Source organism: Melanotaenia boesemani, chromosome 18 (genome assembly GCF_017639745.1).
Source record: "Melanotaenia boesemani isolate fMelBoe1 chromosome 18, fMelBoe1.pri, whole genome shotgun sequence".
Taxonomy (NCBI): Eukaryota; Metazoa; Chordata; class Actinopteri; order Atheriniformes; family Melanotaeniidae; genus Melanotaenia; species Melanotaenia boesemani.
This window is the reverse complement of record NC_055699.1, coordinates 23,966,702-23,987,679: the sequence shown is the minus strand read 5'-3', so window position 1 is coordinate 23,987,679 and position 20,978 is coordinate 23,966,702. Positions and strand designations below refer to the sequence as shown.

General features: G+C 41.4%; 2 protein-coding genes across 7 annotated transcripts in view; both read left to right on the top strand.

The window, feature by feature from the left end:
• LOC121628737 (5'-AMP-activated protein kinase subunit gamma-2-like) overlaps positions 1-19,685 on the top strand; it is a 43,074-nt gene extending 23,389 nt beyond the window's left edge. For 2 of the 4 annotated variants that reach the window (XM_041968039.1, XM_041968040.1), the window contains exons 5-17: positions 8,409-8,674; positions 11,322-11,370; positions 13,364-13,473; positions 13,791-13,872; positions 14,286-14,344; positions 15,167-15,212; positions 15,288-15,342; positions 15,589-15,715; positions 15,862-16,027; positions 16,132-16,169; positions 16,295-16,441; positions 17,560-17,653; positions 18,248-19,685. In XM_041968039.1, coding sequence (XP_041823973.1) covers positions 8,409-8,674; positions 11,322-11,370; positions 13,364-13,473; positions 13,791-13,872; positions 14,286-14,344; positions 15,167-15,212; positions 15,288-15,342; positions 15,589-15,715; positions 15,862-16,027; positions 16,132-16,169; positions 16,295-16,441; positions 17,560-17,653; positions 18,248-19,161 — 2,153 coding nt within the window. In that variant the 3' untranslated portion in view covers positions 19,162-19,685. Of the gene's footprint in view, positions 1-409; positions 1,251-8,408; positions 8,675-10,299; positions 10,472-11,321; positions 11,371-13,363; positions 13,474-13,790; positions 13,873-14,285; positions 14,345-15,166; positions 15,213-15,287; positions 15,343-15,588; positions 15,716-15,861; positions 16,028-16,131; positions 16,170-16,294; positions 16,442-17,559; positions 17,654-18,247 lie in introns of those variants that run through there. The other 2 variants (XM_041968037.1, XM_041968041.1) reach the window with 2 other exon arrangements.
• The window catches only part of LOC121628724 (NACHT, LRR and PYD domains-containing protein 12-like), a 2,607,341-nt gene that overhangs the window by 105,133 nt on the left and 2,481,230 nt on the right, over positions 1-20,978 (top strand). The gene's annotated exons all lie outside the window — the stretch shown is intronic.

Here is a 20,978-nt window from a genome sequence, read left to right as displayed (position 1 = left end):
CTGAGACCGACTTGATGAAAAACTTTTCATACAAGTAGCAAAACTAATCTGCTTTGTTCAGACTCTGCAGCCAATCAGGGCAGGGTATTACCTTTTGGCTGACAGCTGATGAAGTTTGTTTTAATTTGTTTAATTGGACTTTTTACAGCTGAAAACCACAGAACAATTTTAACTGTGCCCCAGTTTTTACTCACTAATATGTTTGTAACTTGTTTAGTGGTTTGATTGTTTAGTGGTTTGATTTAATTTATCTGTGAAGTTAAGACATAGTTTTAGTTTAAACCAACAGAATTACATCCTAGAATTAATATTTAATCAATCATTTTGGTAAAAATTTTATTTGATTAGCTATTGTTTTCCCAATTATTAACATTTATTTTGTTTAAAGTTTCATTTTCATGTACTAAAACAATTTAAAGTTAAAATTTGTAACTTTTATAAAAATAACTTTTAGCAAGAATCTATGCCCTGAGTGAGAGCAGCCAATCAAAGGCAGGGGGAGGAGCTTGTTCCTGCTTGTCCTGTCAGAGTTTGAGGCAGAAACAGAACCGAATCGGTCCAAATCACTGATGAAACCGAACTGACTGCCGGGTCGTTCTCAGATTCCTGCTCTTCATTCAGCTTCATCTTGTAGCTGAGTTTTACTGGCAGAACTGTTGTCATGGCAATGAAGCGTCTCAGCAGCCTGATGCTGAAGAAGTGGAAGGACAAGGAAAGATGGACGGGGAGGAGGAGGAGTGAACCTTTTGGAGGAGGACAGGAAGAAGAGTTGGAGGAAGAAGAGGAGGCAAGGACGATGGACAGATACAGACGGATGCTGAGGAGGAAGTCTGAGCCGTGTGGACCCATAGAGGAAGATGGGAAGACAGAGGAGAAGAAGAAGAGCGATCACAGGAAGGAGAGGAGGAAGTCTGAAACCAACGTGGAAGAAGAAGAGGACAGGATCGGGATGAGGACTGGCAGAGGGAAAGAACGGAGAAAGTCTGCATCTTGTGTTGTAGTGGAGGACAGAGTTGGAGGACAGGTGGACAGAAGGCAGAGGGAGATGGACAGAAAGACTGGGAGACGGCGGTCCGAGCCCTGCAGCGTCCTCCATGTCCAACTGCTTCCTCTGTCCTTCAGGAAGAGACGAGAGCTGCTGCAAAGACGGACTGGACGCAGGACATCCTGCAGCGAGGAGGTGGACAGAAGGCGAGGGGACAGACAGATGACCAGGGGGACATCGGAACCAATCGGCCCTCTGGACAAGAGTAAGAAAACCCTGCATGGACACTTTGACCCAGTAGTTTCTATAGTATTAGAAGGTTATGTGTTTATGTTTGAAGTGCAGAATTACCATAGCAACCGCCTCATATGAGACGTCAACACATCTGCAATCACATCAGTGTCGTCATTTTGACTTCCTTACAACCTGTTTCAGGTTTTGATTTAAAAGAGTTAGACAGCTGCCAAAGGTCACAACATCCTACTTAAAGTAATGGTGTGTAACAGTTACTGCCATCTAGTGGTCAGGTAGGAGATGACACCCATTTTAACAGCCATCCACCCGCTAAAAGCCTGCACCTGTACAGGTTAAAACACCCAAGAATGAGAAAAGAAACAACTTCAGTCTAAACATCTTTGTGATGAAGGTCTTAGGACTCATTTCACTTGGATCCCTTAGAAGAGCCGGCTCTTAAGACTCCCAAACATCACATAATTTATTATCACTTAGAGCTTAGGTTTGTATATTAAGCATTTTTAAAAAGAATAGTTATTTTCAACTAAACATAAAACCACCAAGGGCCAAAGTCTTAATGAACAATATTTTGTCCCTGAGGGAAATTGTGATGTTGCAGTAGTTTTTATTTTTGGTTAGTTTTTTTCTTCACTTTTTCCTGAAGTACTTGTATTTAAATCCAGCTCCCCTGTGTACCTGGTCTGTACCACTACAGTCCATGTCTTCAATGAGAGTCTTCGACTCTACTTGTACACTACAAATAATCACCTCTTACAGCCGGCTTGTTCATAACCGACACATTGCTAGAAGATTTCTTTTCTCCATCAGTGATTTTCCATCCGGGAAAAACTACACTGATGTTTCTTCTTGTCGTCTGTCTTTATCTATCTTGAATTCTCTTCTCCTCTTCATCTATGTGTAAACATTCATTCTATATAAATAAAACAGAACAGTTTATTTAGCAAAGCCATGAAGTCCTAATAAAATATAGTTTGAATAATATCTTTTTTTTTTTCAAAGAGCTTTGTTTTTACTGTAACTTTAAGGAAATTACACACATACAGTACTTCTAACTGCATGAAGTCAGAGTTGGCCCAACTGTGATGTGCAAGCTTAAAAACACAGATTTCAGCCTTAATTCCTGTTGGAACAAATACCTAACTGACTCAAACCATATAAAACAAAGATGTAACTTCAGTTCTAAAAAATGAACCAGAAAACATGTAATAGACCACATATTGTCCACATTATCTGAAACCACAGTCCATGGTTAGAAACTGAGTTGATAAGTAAGCTGTGATGGATGGGAACCCTGAACCATGAATGAAATGTGCAATGCGTAGGCATGCTTTCTGTAAAATCTAACCATAACTGTCTGCACATGGAAAGAGAACAGTGGAAGACATTGTGATGAGGAGCTCGGTGGTCTGCAGACCAACCCTCCATCATTCAGGGTTTGTGGCCACATCGACATGTTGAACCTCCACTTTATCTTCTTGTCAAGTGTCAAGTGTCAATGTTGTGACAGTTGTGGAGCATTACAGTTACAATGAAAGCTGTGGGAGAGGAATTGGGTCTATGTACAGCTGTTAGATTTCTGTTGTGACTGAGACAAATGAAACCAATGAAGCAACCAGCATTTATCTACTTTAAGCTGCAATTTCACCCAACCCATCAGTCAATTTGAAAGTGAACTGCAACTTGAACTAGCTCTGCAAAGTTTCAACTTCATGGTTTTATTTTTTATTTTTTAATATCATCTGTGATAGTTGTCCCTTTTTGGGTTTTGACGCCTGTAGAAAAGGACATGTTTGCTGACTTCCGCCTTTATCTTTTTCTAAATGGTCACTCAGGCAGCATTAGACAGACGGTAAGGAAGAGCAAACAGATCATAAGTTATTGTGACATCTGTTCTTACCTGCATCATTATTCAGATCAAGGACAGCAGCCATAAACTGAACTTTATGGTTGATGGATTATCAGATTGTTCTACAGGTTTAAAACTATTAAACCAGTTTAAACATAGCAAAAACCAGCAAATAACCAGTTCCGACCGCCTGACCTGAACTGGAATCTCCAACAGCCTTCAGCTCACCCACACTAGCTGCATTTACATGCAACATTTCTGTTTACTTGATGCCTAAAAAAGTTATTATGACTATGACATGTGTTTACATCCATCATGTGTTTGAACAGAATCATATTAACATGCGCAATATTGTTTGACTTTTCGGAAACAGCAGTAGAAGAAGAAACTGTGATTTTGATGTCAACAAATGCATAATAAATATGCACATGTGTATTTATTTTACAGATTTCAGTCCCAACTTTTCCCCCTTAACTCATTTAAGTTTTTATAAAATCCCAAGCAATGTATTTGTATCATAAATCCACCCGTTGTGTTTTAGGCCCACTTCATGAGCTGTAAGGTTTTATTTTTTTATTTAGAATAAAAATAGTTTTTAAATCAAATGTTTAATTAAATAACATTTAAATAAAAATTTGTATTCATTTAAATTAAATTAAATTAAATTAAATTAAATTAAATTAAATTAAATTTTACATTTTATTTTTTATTTATATAAATTTTTTTAATTAAAAAAAGAACAAACTCAAATGTAAATTCCAGGATAATGTCTTTGTGCATGCTGATCAGAACAACAATCGACAGAGCGCATCCCCTTTCCTTTGAAAGGTCGTTTACGTGAAGTGTTTTTATTCCAATCAGGCTTTTAATCTGAATACTTGTCTACATGTAAACATGGCTACTGATAACCCGACATCACTGACCATCAGCAGCGATCACAGTCAGTACCAAACCTGAACAGCTGAGAATCAACAAGGAAACAGCTCTGAGGCCTCGTCCACCCAAGTCCATGTTTTATTACACAGTTTTAGCCAAACACGCACCAAAATGTTCTGCTCAGTTTTTAACAACCAGTTTTTTTTCTTAATTGTGCGTGACCTCCTCAGTGATTAAACCAGTCTGAGTCACTGCACCTGTTCTGGAGTGAACCTCAGCGGGCTGAGGTTGATCAATCTCAGCAGCGATCCGAGGCTGATGACTGAATCTTGCCACCTCCACACAGCGTGGCCTCTCTCTGCTCCCACCTGGACTGAACAAAGAGAAACACTGTAAAACAAACCTAATCCTGTTATCGCTGCTCAGGTCTGTATGTGTGGGTGTGCGTCACTCAGCCACAGCAGGCCGTCGCTTCCCACCACAACTCAACCGGTAATCGCTGTTTGTGTGAAAGTCAGTGTATCTCTCTCAGTTTGTTGTGTACTGTCCCACTGATAACACTCGGGTCATCTGAGGAGGCGTCACCCACCAGGAAACAAGTACAGGATGGGATGTGAAGTTTTTCTTTGTAAAATGATCTCCGCTCTCTCACTTAAACAGCTGTTTCCACTCATTACGGAGGAAGTGTTAGCAGGTAGACCTGCTCCAAACCCTGCAGCTGATGTATTCCCTTTCAGTCTGCCAGATTCTGATTGGCTCATTCATCTGCTCTTTGTTGTTGTTTCTGGTAAACAAACAGGGTCCACTTTCCACTGTGGATGAATCCAGATCTGCTGCCTGTTAAGGTTTTTCCTCCAAATGATCCAGTCTGAGTTCAATTTGGGTGGTCCTTATTTACATGCAGATGTGCAGACTAGTCATTAGTTTGAGTGTGAAAGGTTGGATATCAGTGGGATCCATTTGAAAATTGGATGTCTGAATTTCCAAGTTCCCAAGTTTAACGGTTCACCTGATCCTGCTTCTCACCTGGTAATATTTTGCCCATGTGACCTCTGTGAGGGTAATAAGACATTCCAGTCTTAAGGACACTACACATTTATGACCAGATGGGTGTAAATGATTCTTCAGATGAAAGAGGAAGTGTTTGAAGAGAAACCTCCACCAAGGTCGATGCAGACTGTGATTACATTCTTAGAAAAAATTACCTCTGGCGGTAAACAGAGGAGCTTTACACAGAAGGTGAAAGTGGCATCCATCATGGTGGCATTGTCAGAAGAATCTATTTTAGCTCAAACCATGATGTTCTCTAACCCTATTGAAACCGGAAGTGATAAAGTGATGACAGACTCTCTAGTGAGCTCCATCTCTTGTATCAGGTCCATTTGGCTGCTCCATTTTATTTATCTGCGATCAGAAGATGAGCTGCATGCCGTCGGCCATGTTGGTCAGTGATGGTGAGAACCATTAAGTTCAGATTCCACATGAGTCCATTTTAAAGTAGAACTATGCAACCATGGCCATTTTTGACCATAAACGTGTTTCTGACTGGTTTTGATGGTACACTGACATTTTTTTTTTGTACATTCCTGATGGCAACATTGTCTAGCAGCATCCTGAGGGTGAGAGACTGCAGTTCATACCTTTTATTTCCACCCTGGAACATCACGTTACTGCTGAGTTTAGCTTTACGCACATGCTAGCAACTGGACATCAACATACTCAGCTTTATCGCAGGAAGAAAGAAAAGGAAAGAGAGGACATGACAGAGCAAGAGAAAAGACAAAGTCAACATCAGACTGACTTTTAGTTGCTGGAGAGATCTCAGAGAAGAGACAGGATTCAAGATGGATGCTGGAAATCTGACAAAGTTCAGTAGTGCTGTTTTAATGCAACTGTGCTGCTGCTGCCTCTGGTCTCCAGGCCGACAACAGCATGGATCATGGGAAATGTAGTCCTCAGAGATGTGTGTTTTGGTGTTGAAGGAAACCAGATCAGTACGTTTTTAGGCCTAAACCTGTGTGATGGTAACGAAAACCAGTTGCATTATGGGAGATGATTTAGGCTCAGGTCTGCTGAATCTGGATTGTGTCTGTTCATGCTGGAGGAGGGTGAGCAGAGAACAGGGACACTCATGTTTTTGTGTGTCCATGCTCTAATCTGTTAATGTGTCTGTCTGCGTGTGTTCTCCCTCACACTGTGTAGAGTTTCCTATTAGCAGATTGGTGTGTGTGTGCTGTGTGTGTTTCTGGCTCACAGTGAGCTTGTGTTTGTGTGTGAGGGGGAGGTACAAGGTAACCTACATTATTAAACACAAGCACACTCACAGTTGCGTGTTGTTGAGAACAAACAGGACATATTCTTCCACTACTGAGACTGAAACCGAACTCATTATCTTTCCAAACTGTCAACAGAAAAGGTCCCACCATGACGAAGAACAGATTAGTACAATGTGCAAACTTAGTTGGTTGATGAACACCAAAACACGATCAGTTAATTTAATCACCTGAAAAGGTATCAGTCCAGAGACTATGCAGCCGTCACCCAGCCGTAATCGGGGGATGTTTGTCCACCAATGGGAGGATGTCCCTAGAAGAGATGCTGCCTCAAGGATGTGTGAAGTTATCAGGATATAACGCTCCTTCACAGCAGATGCACCTTGTTTTATGTTAAACTCCTCAATTCTCTTAATTCTTTTAGAGGAGAAATCAACACTGAAGCCAAGTTCTATTCAAGGTTTTGTGCCAGAAACTAAACGAAAAATTGGTTTTTTAATCCCAAAGGGAAAAAGTTCAAGCAGAATGAAGAGTGATAAAATCAATTTGACAAAGCTCCCTTTCAAAAAGAACAGGACAGTCATTGTACACATCTTTATAACGCTTTCAGATGCTTCCTGATGCATCTACGCACACGGATGCAGAAACCATGAACTGGGCTAAAGACTAAACTTGCAGCTTATTAATTCATTGTATTGAATGTAGTGACATCTAGTGGCACAAGCTGCAAATTCCAGCCAACTGAATTGGTTGTGTACTTTCAAGCAGTTTGCTTTTTCCTTTTGAACTAAAAAAAAAACAAAAAAAAAAAAGCTTTCCCCTGTTTCAATTTCCTACACACAAATAAAACATCTGAAATAAATCATTTTACATTTTCTGATTTGCCCCCTGAACAAAAACGGAGAGAATTTTTTAAATCACGTGATCCAGAAGTTTTCTCTTTGCTATGTACTCTTTGCTGACTCCACGTCCAAAAACTGTATTTAACTCATTTGATCATCATGGTAAATGTATACAAAATTAGATATTTCCTTATTTTTTCACGTGGATTAAGAAAATAAAAAATGATTTTATGTTGTAGAGGACATTTTTGTTTCTGCCTGTATCCATAGATACCATGAAGCCTGATGGATTGTTTGCGTTTGTTCAACAATGGACTTCATCTATGGACCTTTGCCACATTTCATCAGGATTGGCAGAGATTTCTTTCTCAAGAAGCAAATTTGAGACGTTCACCCTGCTTCTCCCAGCGTTCTGGGCCGACAATGGTTTACCCATTTTTACAGTTACATATTAAATTTATGAGGCTGCACAAGCTTCCTGTCGGCAGTCTGTTTATTTATAACTTCTTTAAATCAGTTCTCATGCAGCTCACACATTAAATACTAGAGCCTAATTTATTATCTTTCATTTCATAAAATGTGAGGTACAGGATCTTTGGCATCATACCAGCTTGTCTGTTTCTTCAGGTGAACTGTGCTCCCGTGTTTGAAGAAGAAATTTTAAGGCAGACGCAGACATGCTTCTTTCACTTGGAGCATTGAATGTGTGGAAGTTTGTTTTATTATAAAGGGGAGAATCTGATTTTGATTTTTGTGACTTTAGATCCTCATTTCTTTGATGAGCCATAGTGTTTCTGCAGGGAGGGGGTCAGATGGGTGGTGACCACTTTCCAACTCGACCTGTTCATCCTGTAATCTCAGTAGCAGCAGCCGTCTGACTTCATGCTGTCTGTGAGAGCATCTGTGGTTGGTTTTTATTATTAGTTATTCTGTTGTCATCAGCCAGCTGTCTATTGACGTCCAGCATCACCACTAAATATAGAGTATTATCACTGCTGTGTGCATGAGAGACAGAGTGGGGTCAGTTTTAAAAGGAGCTCTTTAAATCCTTCATTTAATGGTTATCATCATTGTCTGCTCAAGGGATTCAGGTACTTAAAGTGAAAGTGGATCAGAAACTGCAGAACAAAGCAGAAAAAGAACCGAATATTCATGTTAACATGTTTTCTGGGAAAAACAAGTACTCATTAAAGTACTTCATGTACTTCACAGACGTTCCTGTACTTCATTTGATGCACTGACTCAACGTTTCCATGGTTACTGCTGAAGATTCATTTCAGAATTTGTTTCTCCTTCTTCTGCCCTCCTCTTAAATCTCTCCTTCTTGGCAGGCTACAGTCTGTCCACCCCCCCTCCACCTCCTCCTCCTGCTCCCTCTCATCAGGAGGAGGTTTTCCATCTGGAGACATACCTGACTGAGCCAGGCCGTCCGGAGACAAGGAGGCTACGTTCCTTCTCCTCGCCCCCTGACACTGAACAACAGCCCTCTCGCCTCTACTCCTCCATCACCTTCTCCTCCACCTGCTACAACCTGCCTCCACAGACCCCGCCTCCTCTGGCTCCTCCTGTTCCTGCATCTCAATTCATTGGGAGGCGGGTGAGTGTTACCTTATCCTTACAGATGCATGTTTTGTGTGTTGAACACATTTACATACTGACACAACCAGTCAGCTTTAATCAGGGACTTGTCAATCAGTCCTGGACGGAGATATGAGCTGGTCTCTGATGATCCCACAATCCACAGACAGACCATACCGGCTGTGTCCTACATTAACAAAAAACAACAACAACAAAAAAAAACACTCCATGAAACCAAGGCGCATCAAAAAGGGCATTAGAAACACAGATAGATTTTTCTTTTTTTTTTTTTTTTTGATCTCAATCATAAATAAATTTGGTGGTTATTTCTCGTTTTTGATAATCCAAGTTGGTGTTGTATCACCATGGTTTGAAAGCCTGATTAGTCACTTTTACAATGAGGTAGAACTTGTAAGGACTGTGTTTCTGTAGAATGAGCAACACAGCTAAATATTTCGGTAGTGCCCCAAAAAATGTACCCTGTAATATTAATACTGGCATTACTTTTGTCCTGAGTTTCTTGGTGGATTCGATCATTTCATTCTTGCCCAGCAATAAGGAAAAACTATCACATATTGGTAAACTTTTACTCTTTATTTACTTTGTTTGATTCTGTCAGGGACCTCAATAGAATATGGAAGATCCATACATAGCTGCAACAGGTCTGTAGCTCTTCATCATGCCTGATCTCCGGCATGAGGAGGATGATCCTGGCTTTGTGGGGTAGAGCATTGTCATCCTGGAGGATGGAGTTAGGTCCCATATCCCACAGATGTATGACTGTCAGTCATACATCTCGCATCTGGCAGCACTTGAACTTAAAGACAAGCATGAACACCAACAAGGGAATATTACGGCACATTTTTAGGGCAGTACCTACATTTTTAACTGTGTTGCTCATTCCATGGAAGAATGATCCTTACAAGTTTTACCCTGTGTAAAGATGACTAAACAGGCTTTCCAACTGTGTACAACACCAACTGATATTATTAAAGGAGAAAATTATTTCAGCCAACTTCTTACTTTTTGCCGTTTATAATACAGAATATTAGTAATGTATTGGTATCAATAGAAGGAAGTTCGGGTATGTTCGGCTCTCTTCGGTTGTTTCCCATACGTCAGAGAGAAGATGCTGATGCTGACGCAAAATGAGTCAAATTTACACTTTGTACAATGACTGAAACGGAAACGATCTTTCAATATAAACGACTTTTTAAAACTTCTAATTAATAGCTGATGTTTTTAAGAGTTTTTTTCAACATGTTGTTTCAGGGTATAACATATACCAGATGTTTGACTTACGCAAAGACAGGAAGTAGTATTGGTTTAGATGACAGAAGAAAAAATGCAGACAAATCTACTGAATCTCTCAGCTGAGGCTGAACATGAACAGCATAAAATTTTAACCCTTTAAAACCTCGCACTAATTTTCCAAAACGTGTGAGAAACAACACTGACTGTGAAAAATGATAACCCTGAAATTCTGCCGGTGTTGATGTTACCCTTTCTGGAATGTTGCCGGGATGAACTACGCCACAGACTTAAAATTCAGACTTTAGATTTCAAACGACCTCGCAGCATTTATGCTTTTAATATGAAACCCCGTACCGGAAGTTCTTTGTGTTAGCGCTTTTAGCTTGTCAGCCAAGTGAGCAGCGAATTCTGCCGATAGTGGACGATCTTTTACCGGTACAGCAGATCTCTCAGCCGGACAGAGACTCAAGATGGAGCCGTAAAGATTTGATTTATTCCGGATTAAAATCCCGCGGTCCATCTCAGCGGAGACACGGAGCGATTAATGAACGGAGACTCTCAGGTAGGTGTTAGCTAACGTCCGGATGATCAAGACGCTGCTTCAGAAATCCACGTTTTTGACACAAGCAACGTCATTTCATCATCCAAAACGGTGTCACTTTATCGTATTGATGACGACAAAAAACTCTACTGATCGGCTGATGATCACATCCATTTATAACCTGGAGACGTGATTACCTGTCAGCCAAATGATGCGGAACACCAGGCGCCTTTAAACGGATCGGTGTCAAATGAAGTCCTGCAGCTGCAGGACAGGCCGCTCTCTCATATTTCATTATTTCATGTCACAGCCAGAAATGCGTCTTTTTTTAAGACTTTACCTCCGTTTGAAGCGGTTTCAAAGTGACTGCACTGTTTCAGTCCAGTTTAATTCTGCAGTATTTCCATTTTCTGTAGTACTTGTTACTGCACCTGTTAGGTTACCTGTCAGCTGCTTCAGATTTACATCAGGTTTTGTTTTGTTTGTACTTTTCCATAAACATATACGTTTGTAAATCAGTAAATCTAATTCAGACACAGAAAGTCATCCCACCCCTGTGTGTCTGTGGATTGTAAGAAGCTGAAGTTTTTAAAATCCCAGCTGTCAGACCACAAATCCAAGTACAGGATCTTACAGTGTCGTTTACAGCTGCTTCCAGGTGGTATTTTGAGCAGGTAAACATATTTTCCTCAGACATAAGGAAAACAATTGTATCTATTAAAGTCTAAAATTTGTAAAGATGATTATCAGTGTCACTTTACAAATGTAACTCATTGATTTCTTGACTCGTGAAACAGCCAGCAGGTGAATCTGCCTTGTTGATGGATGATGACACTCTCCACACTGACTCTTGTTGTGTTGTTGTGGACAGGTGGAGGCTGCAGACAGCATGTCAGAGCAGCCGGACCCCGACGATGCCGGTAAGACTCCAAACTGGCAAAGAAGATTGGACTGTAAGGCAGACATCCAAGTAACACTGATTCAGGGCCAGAGTGCAGCCAGGTGTTCTGTTGTCACGGCAACAAACAGATTAAAACTCAGCTGACTGTTATGTTGAAATCACAGTGGCACATTTTTTTCCGTTAATGCTATTATGACACTCTGAAGGGTGACCGAGGCAGGCTAGCACGCTTTCTCGCACTTTCTTGCTGAGAGTCAGCAGCATTTGGGTGTGAGGTGACAGGAAGTGATGTCACTGAATACTCAGGTAACAGAAGAGGAAAAGCACCTCAGTATAAATCTTTGCTGGGTAAATTAAGCTAAGCAGAATTTATTTTCAGCTCAGTCAAACAGAAATGTTACTTTCTTGTTAGTTTCATCATCAGCTGACTGAAAACAGTTAAACTGAACTAATCTGAGGCAGCTGATATGATCCAGATTGTGAGATAATAATGGCAGGTCTCATTTTAGTGTAGTGAAAGTTCCACTTTTCCTTACTAATCTATGTTTATGTAACTCAATTAGGGAACAGGAGGAAAAAACTTGTGTTGTTTGTATGAACATGGCCTAAATCACTGCCCTAACCTGCCTTTGTAATCCTAAAAATCAGGTTCACTGGAAATGTTTTCCCAATGTTATAACTCAAAGGGATGAGTAAGAGAAAACTTATTATAAAACATGATAAAATAAAAAGCAATAACTTTCTCAAAATATACTATAATTTCATCCATGCTAAACCTTTCCATGACAAATTTTTGAGTAACAAATTTCACTTCAAATGATGGGCAAATATTAAAACTTTTCTATATGTTTTATAAGGGTTTTTATTTTCCTTGTTCTCCAAAAGTTGTGTATACATCAGGAAACATGATTGTTGGCCAGATATGTCAACAGCCTTTAATTCAACACAATGTTATCTTGTTCTGCTCCCAGTCCCATGACGAGTAGCTGCAGTTATGTTGAGGTTTTGCCACTAATGTAGGAGCTGTATCCAGATAAAACAGTGATGTCGATCTTTTATCAAGAAGAACCGTCTTCCATCTATCTACTCTCTGTCACTGGAGTGCATCTGGAGCCCATCCCAGCTGCTTTTATTATGTTTCTTTCATTTAGTATTAATATAATTTAGTCATAAAAATACCCCAACCCATTAAAAGTTATCGTCCATTCAGTCAGCCGGTGGTGGTCTAAGTCTGCGTTTTTTGGACTCAGTAGACCGAACCTCCTTGTGACCTTTGTTTTTATTAGGAGAGTGACGATGTTACAAACTTTCTCGTAGTCGGCTGGAATAAAGACTGACAGAAATGACAAGCTGAGAGGGGGGTGTACCTGTCAAAGAGGACTCAGACATTCCCTTCTGGTGCTTTGGTCCTTTTAAAGCTGTGCTGTAACTGTACTCAGATAGCAAAAAAAATGTTTGGACCAAATATTGCCCGCATTAGCAGTTTTGTTTGACCCATATTTGGCCACATTTCACTATTGTCTCTGTGCGAGTGTGTCTGGCAAAACACAGCCACGTGACCACCACATATGGCCCAAAATGAAATGACCATAATCTATGTTCAGACCAGCTCCTCATGTTTGGACCACATCTGACCCATTTAATACTCGACAGTGCTGTAACTGAACCATAGGTGGCAAAAGTGGGTCGAATTGGGCCCGAACATGTCAGGTATCTGGGTCGCTCTAGAACAATTCAGGAGTTTTCATCATTTCTGAATATATTATCTCACAAAAATTTTTTCACTAAGTTTTATTAATCTAGAGGAGGATTAACGCAGGACTTTAGAGTGAGAGCTCACGTCTTGTTAATGGCTAACTCATTACAGGGACAAGGAACAAAAGGAAGGATGGTGAGAACATTCAGAAAGTCCTTCAAAGTTCTGACTTACAAACCAGATTTAATTAAACCAAATCAGGTTTTCATTCTGATCTCTGAGCTGGACTCAACTTTGTTTTTGGGTGTTTTTGCAGCTTCAGAGGAATCAGAGAGAGACATCTACATGCGCTTCATGAAGTGTCACAAGTGTTATGACATCATTCCCACCAGCTCCAAACTGGTGGTGTTCGACACCACGCTGCAGGTGAGACGTCCCCGGACTGCGTTGCATGGGATGAAGTTGTTGTGGTTGTATGTGGGAGGATAGTGGGCTGACAACGGAGCCGTGAGGGACTTCACAGTAATAGTTCTGTCAAAGTTCGGACACTAGTTCATTATTTCAGGTGTTGTAGATGAAAGTCTAAACACAATGAGCGGATAAATCAGCTGATCAGCCTCTCAGATGTTCTTGGCCGTTCTTATTGAAGACCATATTTATTCTGTGAGAGGTTTAAAGTGTGTGTGTGTCAACAGATGTGCAGAGTTGGTTTTTTATCTGCTGATCAGTAGATGTTGTTTCAGGTGAAGAAGGCGTTCTTTGCTCTGGTGGCGAATGGCGTGCGAGCTGCTCCGCTGTGGGAGAGCAAGAAGCAGAGCTTTGTGGGTAAGACTGTTTGTGTCTACGTAACGAGAACATTAATCTGATCACACATGACTTCATGGGGACTTCCTGTGAAAGTGGGGACAGTAACGTCGTCCTGTTGGGTATGCAGTGAATTTTCAGGGTTAAAACTTAGTTTTAGAGTTAGAAAGGTTCTGGTTAGGGGGTGACATGGAATGCATCTTGTCCATGGAGAGTATCTCCAGAGTATGTCCACACACACATGTCCGGTCATCACAGGACTGTAAAGGTAACTGATCTTAACTTTTGCATTACCCCCCCCCAGATTATTGTTGTCAAGCAATATGAAAAATGATGTTGGGATCATGTTTAGCTCCGCCTCCTTTTATTTAAGAGGCAGAACTTATATTTCATCAACACACTTGATCAGTGTTTATTTATTTCCCATGTTTCAGGCATGTTGACCATCACAGACTTCATCAACATCCTGACCAGATACTACAAGTCACCCATGGTAACACACACACACACACATACACAATAATTACAGATAAACACTGGTCTAACAGCTTCATTAGTGAAATGCTCATATTTCTTAGCAAGTTTCTGGTAGGATTTTGGTTGGACTCTGACAGAATTCTTGCAGGACAGTGGCAGGATTCTGGCAGTAGTCTAGCACAGTCGGGACCCCCTTCATGCAAATCCTAAAAAGCCATAGACCCACCTGCCCTAACCAGGGCTGAAACCATGCTGGTTTTATACTTTCAAAGTGAGATTCTGACCATAAATAATGTATTCTGTCTGAGTCCTGAGGCTTGGGAACCACTGGTCTAGCAGGACTCCGGCTTGAGTGATGTGTTTAATGTCAAGTTTGTGCTCACAGCCAACACAGCACAGATGATGTTCTGGAGGAAATGAAAACAGTTGTTTAACAACTTTATAGATTTTCTCCACAACAAATTTAATCAGCATCATATTTATTCAGTTGTTCAGTGACATGATCCAGTTTGTCTCTATTGATTCTGTTCTTAAGAAAAATGAGGCGATAGTATAAAAACAGAATATCTGCTGGTGCATTTTAACCTTCTGCTCTGATTCATTTACACTTTTAAAACAAACTTATTTGTGATCTGAAAGATATTTTAAAGATGCTTGTTATTCTATTGTTATTCACTAACATAAAAACTTTATTTCTAAAACTTCCAGCAGTCTTTGAAGAGTCATATGACTTTGAATCATCCGTGTGACATGTTTTGATGCTTGTTTAATGTGGTTCATTTAAATCGGCTGATCTGAGCTCAGATCTGACTCTCAGATGTGTGTATGTGTGTGTCAGGTGCAGATCTACGAGCTGGAGGAACACAAGATTGAAACGTGGAGAGGTAGGAGCACACCGACCTGAGATCTGCTGCAGCTTGTTTCTATGGTAACACTAACACTTTCATCCATGTTGGCAGAGCTGTATCTGCAGGAGACCTTCAAACCTCTGGTCCACATCCCACCTGACGCCAGGTACCCGTCCCGGTGTTTGACCGGAGTTAAATGTTAGCCTGAACGTCTGCTGTAAGTCAGAGTCTGAAGGAGACCCCAGTCAGTGGAAACACGAAGCTCTGAGGTATTTTTATAAAGCTGCACTGAATAATTGATCATCTGCTCAAAGCACACTGATGAGGAAACACGGAGAGAAGGAAAACTGAGGAGCAGCATTACTGAACCCACTCCCAGGACTGATGAACTCTTCTTCTCTTCCTCTCTCAGTATATTTGAGGCTGTGTACTCTCTGATAAAGAATAAGATCCATCGGCTTCCGGTCATTGATCCCATCAGCGGAAACGCCCTCTACATCCTGACACATAAGAGGATCCTCAAGTTCCTGCAGCTCTTTGTGAGTCCATAAGCTCCACAGCAGGGTGTGGGAGGTTGGTCCTGATGAGACCCGAGGATCTCAGTCCAGACCAGCTGCTGGATCCGTTGTATGAAGCATGTCTGTGACCTGCAGTGGTTCTGACATGCATCCTGTGTGTGTGTCAGGTGTGTGAGATGCCCATGCCGGCCTTCATGAAGCAGACTCTGGAGGAACTTGGTGTGGGGACATACTCCAACATCGCCTACATCCACCCTGATACGCCGCTCATCACGGCGCTGTCCGTCTTCACGCACCGCCGCGTCTCCGCCCTGCCCGTCGTTGACCACAATGGTAACCACCTGCTTCTTCATCATTATTATCATTGTCATCATCATCATCAGTTGTCCACACAACTCTGGTGATGCTCTCTGATGTGTCCTCCTGTGTGTCTGCAGGTAAAGTGGTGGATATCTACTCCAAGTTTGATGTCATTGTGAGTAGAGCCGACCTCTGCAGACACTGTGGTTCTGATCCGATGGGTTAGCCGTCACAGCAGCCTGATTGTGGTGTGTGTGTGTGTGTGTGTGTGTGTGTGTGTGTGTGTGCGCGTGCGTGCAGAACCTGGCTGCTGAGAAGACCTACAACAACCTGGATGTGACGGTGACTCAGGCTCTGCGGCACAGATCTCAGTACTTTGAAGGAGTCATGAAGTGCAACAAACTGGAAACTCTGGAGACCATCGTGGACCGAATCGTCAAGGCTGAGGTAACATGCACCGGGATGGAGATCTGGAGGCAACAAGAAAGCGATAATCATTTATCCTGAGTCAGGAGCTGAATACAGAACAGTAAGAACAGCAGGTATGGTCAGGAAACAGGAACATGTCAGAGCCTGTTATCACATTGTCTCCAGCCTTATTATAATCCAACCAGGGAATTAAAGTCAAACTTCAGTCATGTCGTAAAGAGACACATCAGAGATAAAGAAAGGACGATAAAAACATGTTTATATCTGAATCTGGACTTTTCAACATGAAGCTTATTGAGCATTCACACATTTATGCAATATCGAGTCATCAACGGGGTGAAGTTTTTCCATCTGACATGAGAAAATGAAATGAATGAATGAAATTAGGTTAAGTGGAAATTCTTTGTCAATCCTCTGAGGGGAAATTATGAATTAGATAATCTGAGAGCTGGAAACACAGTCAGGTGAAACCATCAAGCTGACAGGACAACTTCACCATAACACAACTTCTAAAGAAAAAGTTTTGCTCAATATTCAGAGTCCTGATCCAGTCCTCATGTCTTCTTTCTGGCTTTGTTGTAATCTTTTAAAGTGGTTCTTTGCGGTCGTTTGAATAGTTCTTCACCTTTCCCAAGGCTTTTTAAATATTTGGACATTTTTTGCCTTTTCCCTCATTTTCAGTCCAGTCCTTGTACCTGACCATTTTCAGTCAGTTAACATTGACCTATGAATCATTCAAGCATAAAAAGGCTCCTAAATCGAGGAATGAGCTCGTGTTGTCAGCACATAACAGACTTAGCAAAGAATGTGTTCTAAATTTAGACCTTTGGCTCTTTGTTACTAGCAGCCCATCATAAAGACACATCATTTGTTGTCACTTCTTTAGTTTCATCTCTAATAAGCACCAAAGAGCTGATGACGGTTCTGCTGATGAGTTATCACTTACAGTTTGTTTGTATGGTTGTTCGTCCATCCCATAATCACACAGTGGGGATGCTTTGCGTCATTTAAATAGAGGTGTTGAACCTCTGACATGCAGCTTCCTGCTGTACAACCACACTAGTTGTGCATCTATGTGCATGTTGCTTCAGGAGTGTAATAACACATTTCTGACTGATATGAAAATGTGTGTTCAGGTCCACAGGCTGGTTGTCGTTGACGAGGAGTCTCATATCGTTGGCATCGTCTCGCTGTCTGACATCCTGCAGGCGCTCGTTCTGACCCCCGCAGGTACACACGCCACTAACTGAGTGCTTTACTTTTACTCAGAACATTACTAAGTATTTTAACCCTGAGACTTAAGAAGAAGTCACTTTGGATCTACGAGGAAAAGTGTGTGAGGTCATCAGTCTATTTAAAGACGCAGTAAATTCCGGAAGGTCGAATAAACAATTTTATTTCTGACTGAACGTGCTGCCTGTCAGCCTGACCTTTACAGAGCAGCTCAGTTACAAAGCTGCAGCAAAATCTATTCTCATGAGCTAGAAAACTCCAGATTTAAAACCTCTTATGGTGTCCTGTCCAACAGACAGCAGTATTTACAGCATTACCCAGCTAGTGTTTTCATGTAATTATATACACAATCATGTCTGGGATGAACCATGAGGACAGCAGAAATTATAAACATTAAAAGCTAAAGAAAAGAAAATATTTTCTACATAACTGTGGAGTCATCAGTAGAAGGTGAGTCAGCAGCCGTCCTCGTCAATAAGTTTCAGGTTTCACAGTTTCAGCTGCTCCAAGTGGAAACAAGGAGGACAACAGTGGCTGGACTCCGGCAGCCGGCACTGAGCCGGACGTTCATCTGTCTCTCTGTGTTCGCAGGTCTGGGGAGGAAGGAGTCCATCCCCTGTCAGCCCACAGCCATCGACTTACCTGAGCCAGAAACCACATGTCAAACTGGACTGGACCAGGAACAGGAACCTGGTTCAGAAAAAGAGACTGATGGTAAACCTGAACCAGACCAAGACCAGAACCAGGAGCCTGGCTCAGAGACAGAGACTGATGGTAAACCTGAACTGGATCAGGACCAGAACCAGGAGCCTGGTTCAGCAACAGAGACTGATAGTAAACCTGAGTTGGACCAAGACCAAAACCAGGAGCCTGATTCAGAGATAGAGACTGATGGTAAACCTAAACCAGACCAGGACCAGGACCAGGAACCTGATTCAGAGATAAAGACTGATGGTAAACCTAAACCAGACCAGGACCAGGACCAGGAGCCTGGTTCAGAGATAGAGACTGATGGTAAACCTAATCCAGACCAGGACCAGGAGCCCGGAGCAGATACAGAGACGGGGTCCCGAGATGTTGAGACTGCAGACCTCTTCCAGCAGGAGGAGGCAGAGGGAGAAATTATGGAGAAGGAAGTCACAGAGGAGACAGAAGGGGAGAACATAGAAAAGGAGGCAGAGAAGGAAATAGAAGAGGAGACACAGGATCAGAGAGAGGAGGGAGGTGAAGAGGAGGAGCCACAGAAAGAGGCAGAGGAGGAGACAAAGGAAGAGGTAGATGGTGAAAAGACAGAGAGGGAACAGGAGGGGGAGTTAGAGGGAGAAACAACAGAGAAGGAGAAAAAAGGGGAGGACACACAGGCAGAAGAGGAGGAGACGAGTGGAGGTAAGGAGGAGGAGGAGGGTGATGGAGAGGTGGTAGAACAGGAAGATGAGGAGACTGAAGAAGGAGAGGAGAAAGTAATAGGGGGTGGAGCAGAGGGAGGAGGTGAAGAGGCAGCATGACATCATCATGCTGCCTCTTTCTGGACTCTAACAGCTCGCTGTACCCGGGTCGAACCGACCTCCACACAGGAGAAGCCGCCTGCTGGAGGGCTGTGATTGGACAGCTGCTGTGGAGGTGGGAGGAGCCTGTAGGTGACCAACATCTGCTAGAGCCAAACAGCATCTCTGAAGCTCTCAGAGGACGGTTCTGGTTCTTGTTCTTCTGCCCCCTGTTGGTGAAACTCCACCACCGCATCATCTTCATGTTTGTTAATTTATTTACAGTTTAGATAAACGGTTTTTAAATATCCATGAAATCCAACCAGAACCTGAAACGGATCCTGTAAACCTGGAACACTGAGTGCTTGGCCCGTCTCTGAATGGTAAAGAGGTCTTTTTTTAATTGAGCTAGTCATGAATCTGAAGAGCCACGTCGTTTGTGACGTTTCGTAACAAATCGAATGTGTTCGTTACTTTGCTGTAAAATTTTTAGGAATATGTAAAAAAAAAAAAAAACAACAACAAAAAGGGTTTTATTGTCAACTGAATGTGTTTATAGTTCCTGCTGATGTAAGTCGACTGCAAAGGGGCGGGACTCCGCACAGTTTGGACCAATGAAAGACTTAAACAGATTATATATATAAATCTATATTACTGTATGTGTCTATGGGGACTTTGGGAAATGTAATAATTTAAGAGAGACAGCGTTAGCAGCACGGAGAAGTGTGATGTCATCGTGTCAGGTCTGTGACCTCACTGAGCTGCAGACTGAAGCGTTTCCATGGAGACAAAGTTTCTGAAGGTGAAGTAGCGTCTGTGCTGCTGCTATGAAAGCAATTAATTAATTAAACCTGCTGATTTTTCTTTGCACTCTGAGTTTTATTTATTTAAACAGGACCTTTCCAGCACTACATGCTTCACAAAATAAAATACTTTTTTTTTAAAATGCAATTAAACATTACAACAGCTTAAAGTTAATTAATACAATGAAAATGTAGTACACTTAGTAACACAATATAAATAATTAAAATCATATTTAAAAAGTTAGAGGGTAAAGAATGAAACTGAACTGGCCTCAAAAAGCTGCAAAATATATATATATATACTCTGACCCAAGCTAGGCCTAGCTATAGACACTTTTTTAAGTTTTAGGCCTAATCCAAAAGAATAGAGGTGGAGTCTGCATCCCGAGTACTGACTGGCAGCTGGTTCCACAGGAGAAGAGCTTCCTTCCCATCGACTCCTAGACACCTGAGTTTTCTCTTGGGACAATATGGAACTGGGAGTTTTCTAAGGTAAGGTGGCGTGAGATCATTAAGAGCTTTATTTATGAGTTGTAGAACTTTAAATTCAAACCTGGAAGCCAATGAAGAGAAACTGGGATTGAGGAAATGTCTTCTCTCCTGATGACAATCACAACTCTTGCAAGAGGCTGTTTTGAGGAGCTTTAGGACAGCTGACTAATAAAGAACTGCAGTAATTTAATCTGGAGGTGACACAAATTGATGAATATTTCTGCATCGCTGTGAGATAAAAATCTGCCAAAATTTTGCTAAATTACAGAGGTGGAAGAAGGTAGTTTTATTTGTTTATATCTGAGATACAGGACACAATCTGGTTAAAAATAACGTGATGACAATAAATGATAATAAATTAATTACAGAAATGAAGACAAAGGAATAGTTTGATGTAATAAATCATATTTCATTAATATTAGTTAACAGTTGACCTGCAGGAACTGAATGAGCCGTATCTCTGCAGTACACTCAGAAATCTTCTGGTAGAATATTAAACAGGTTTTCAGAGTTAAAACATTTTTTTCTGTTGTGTTTTTGTCA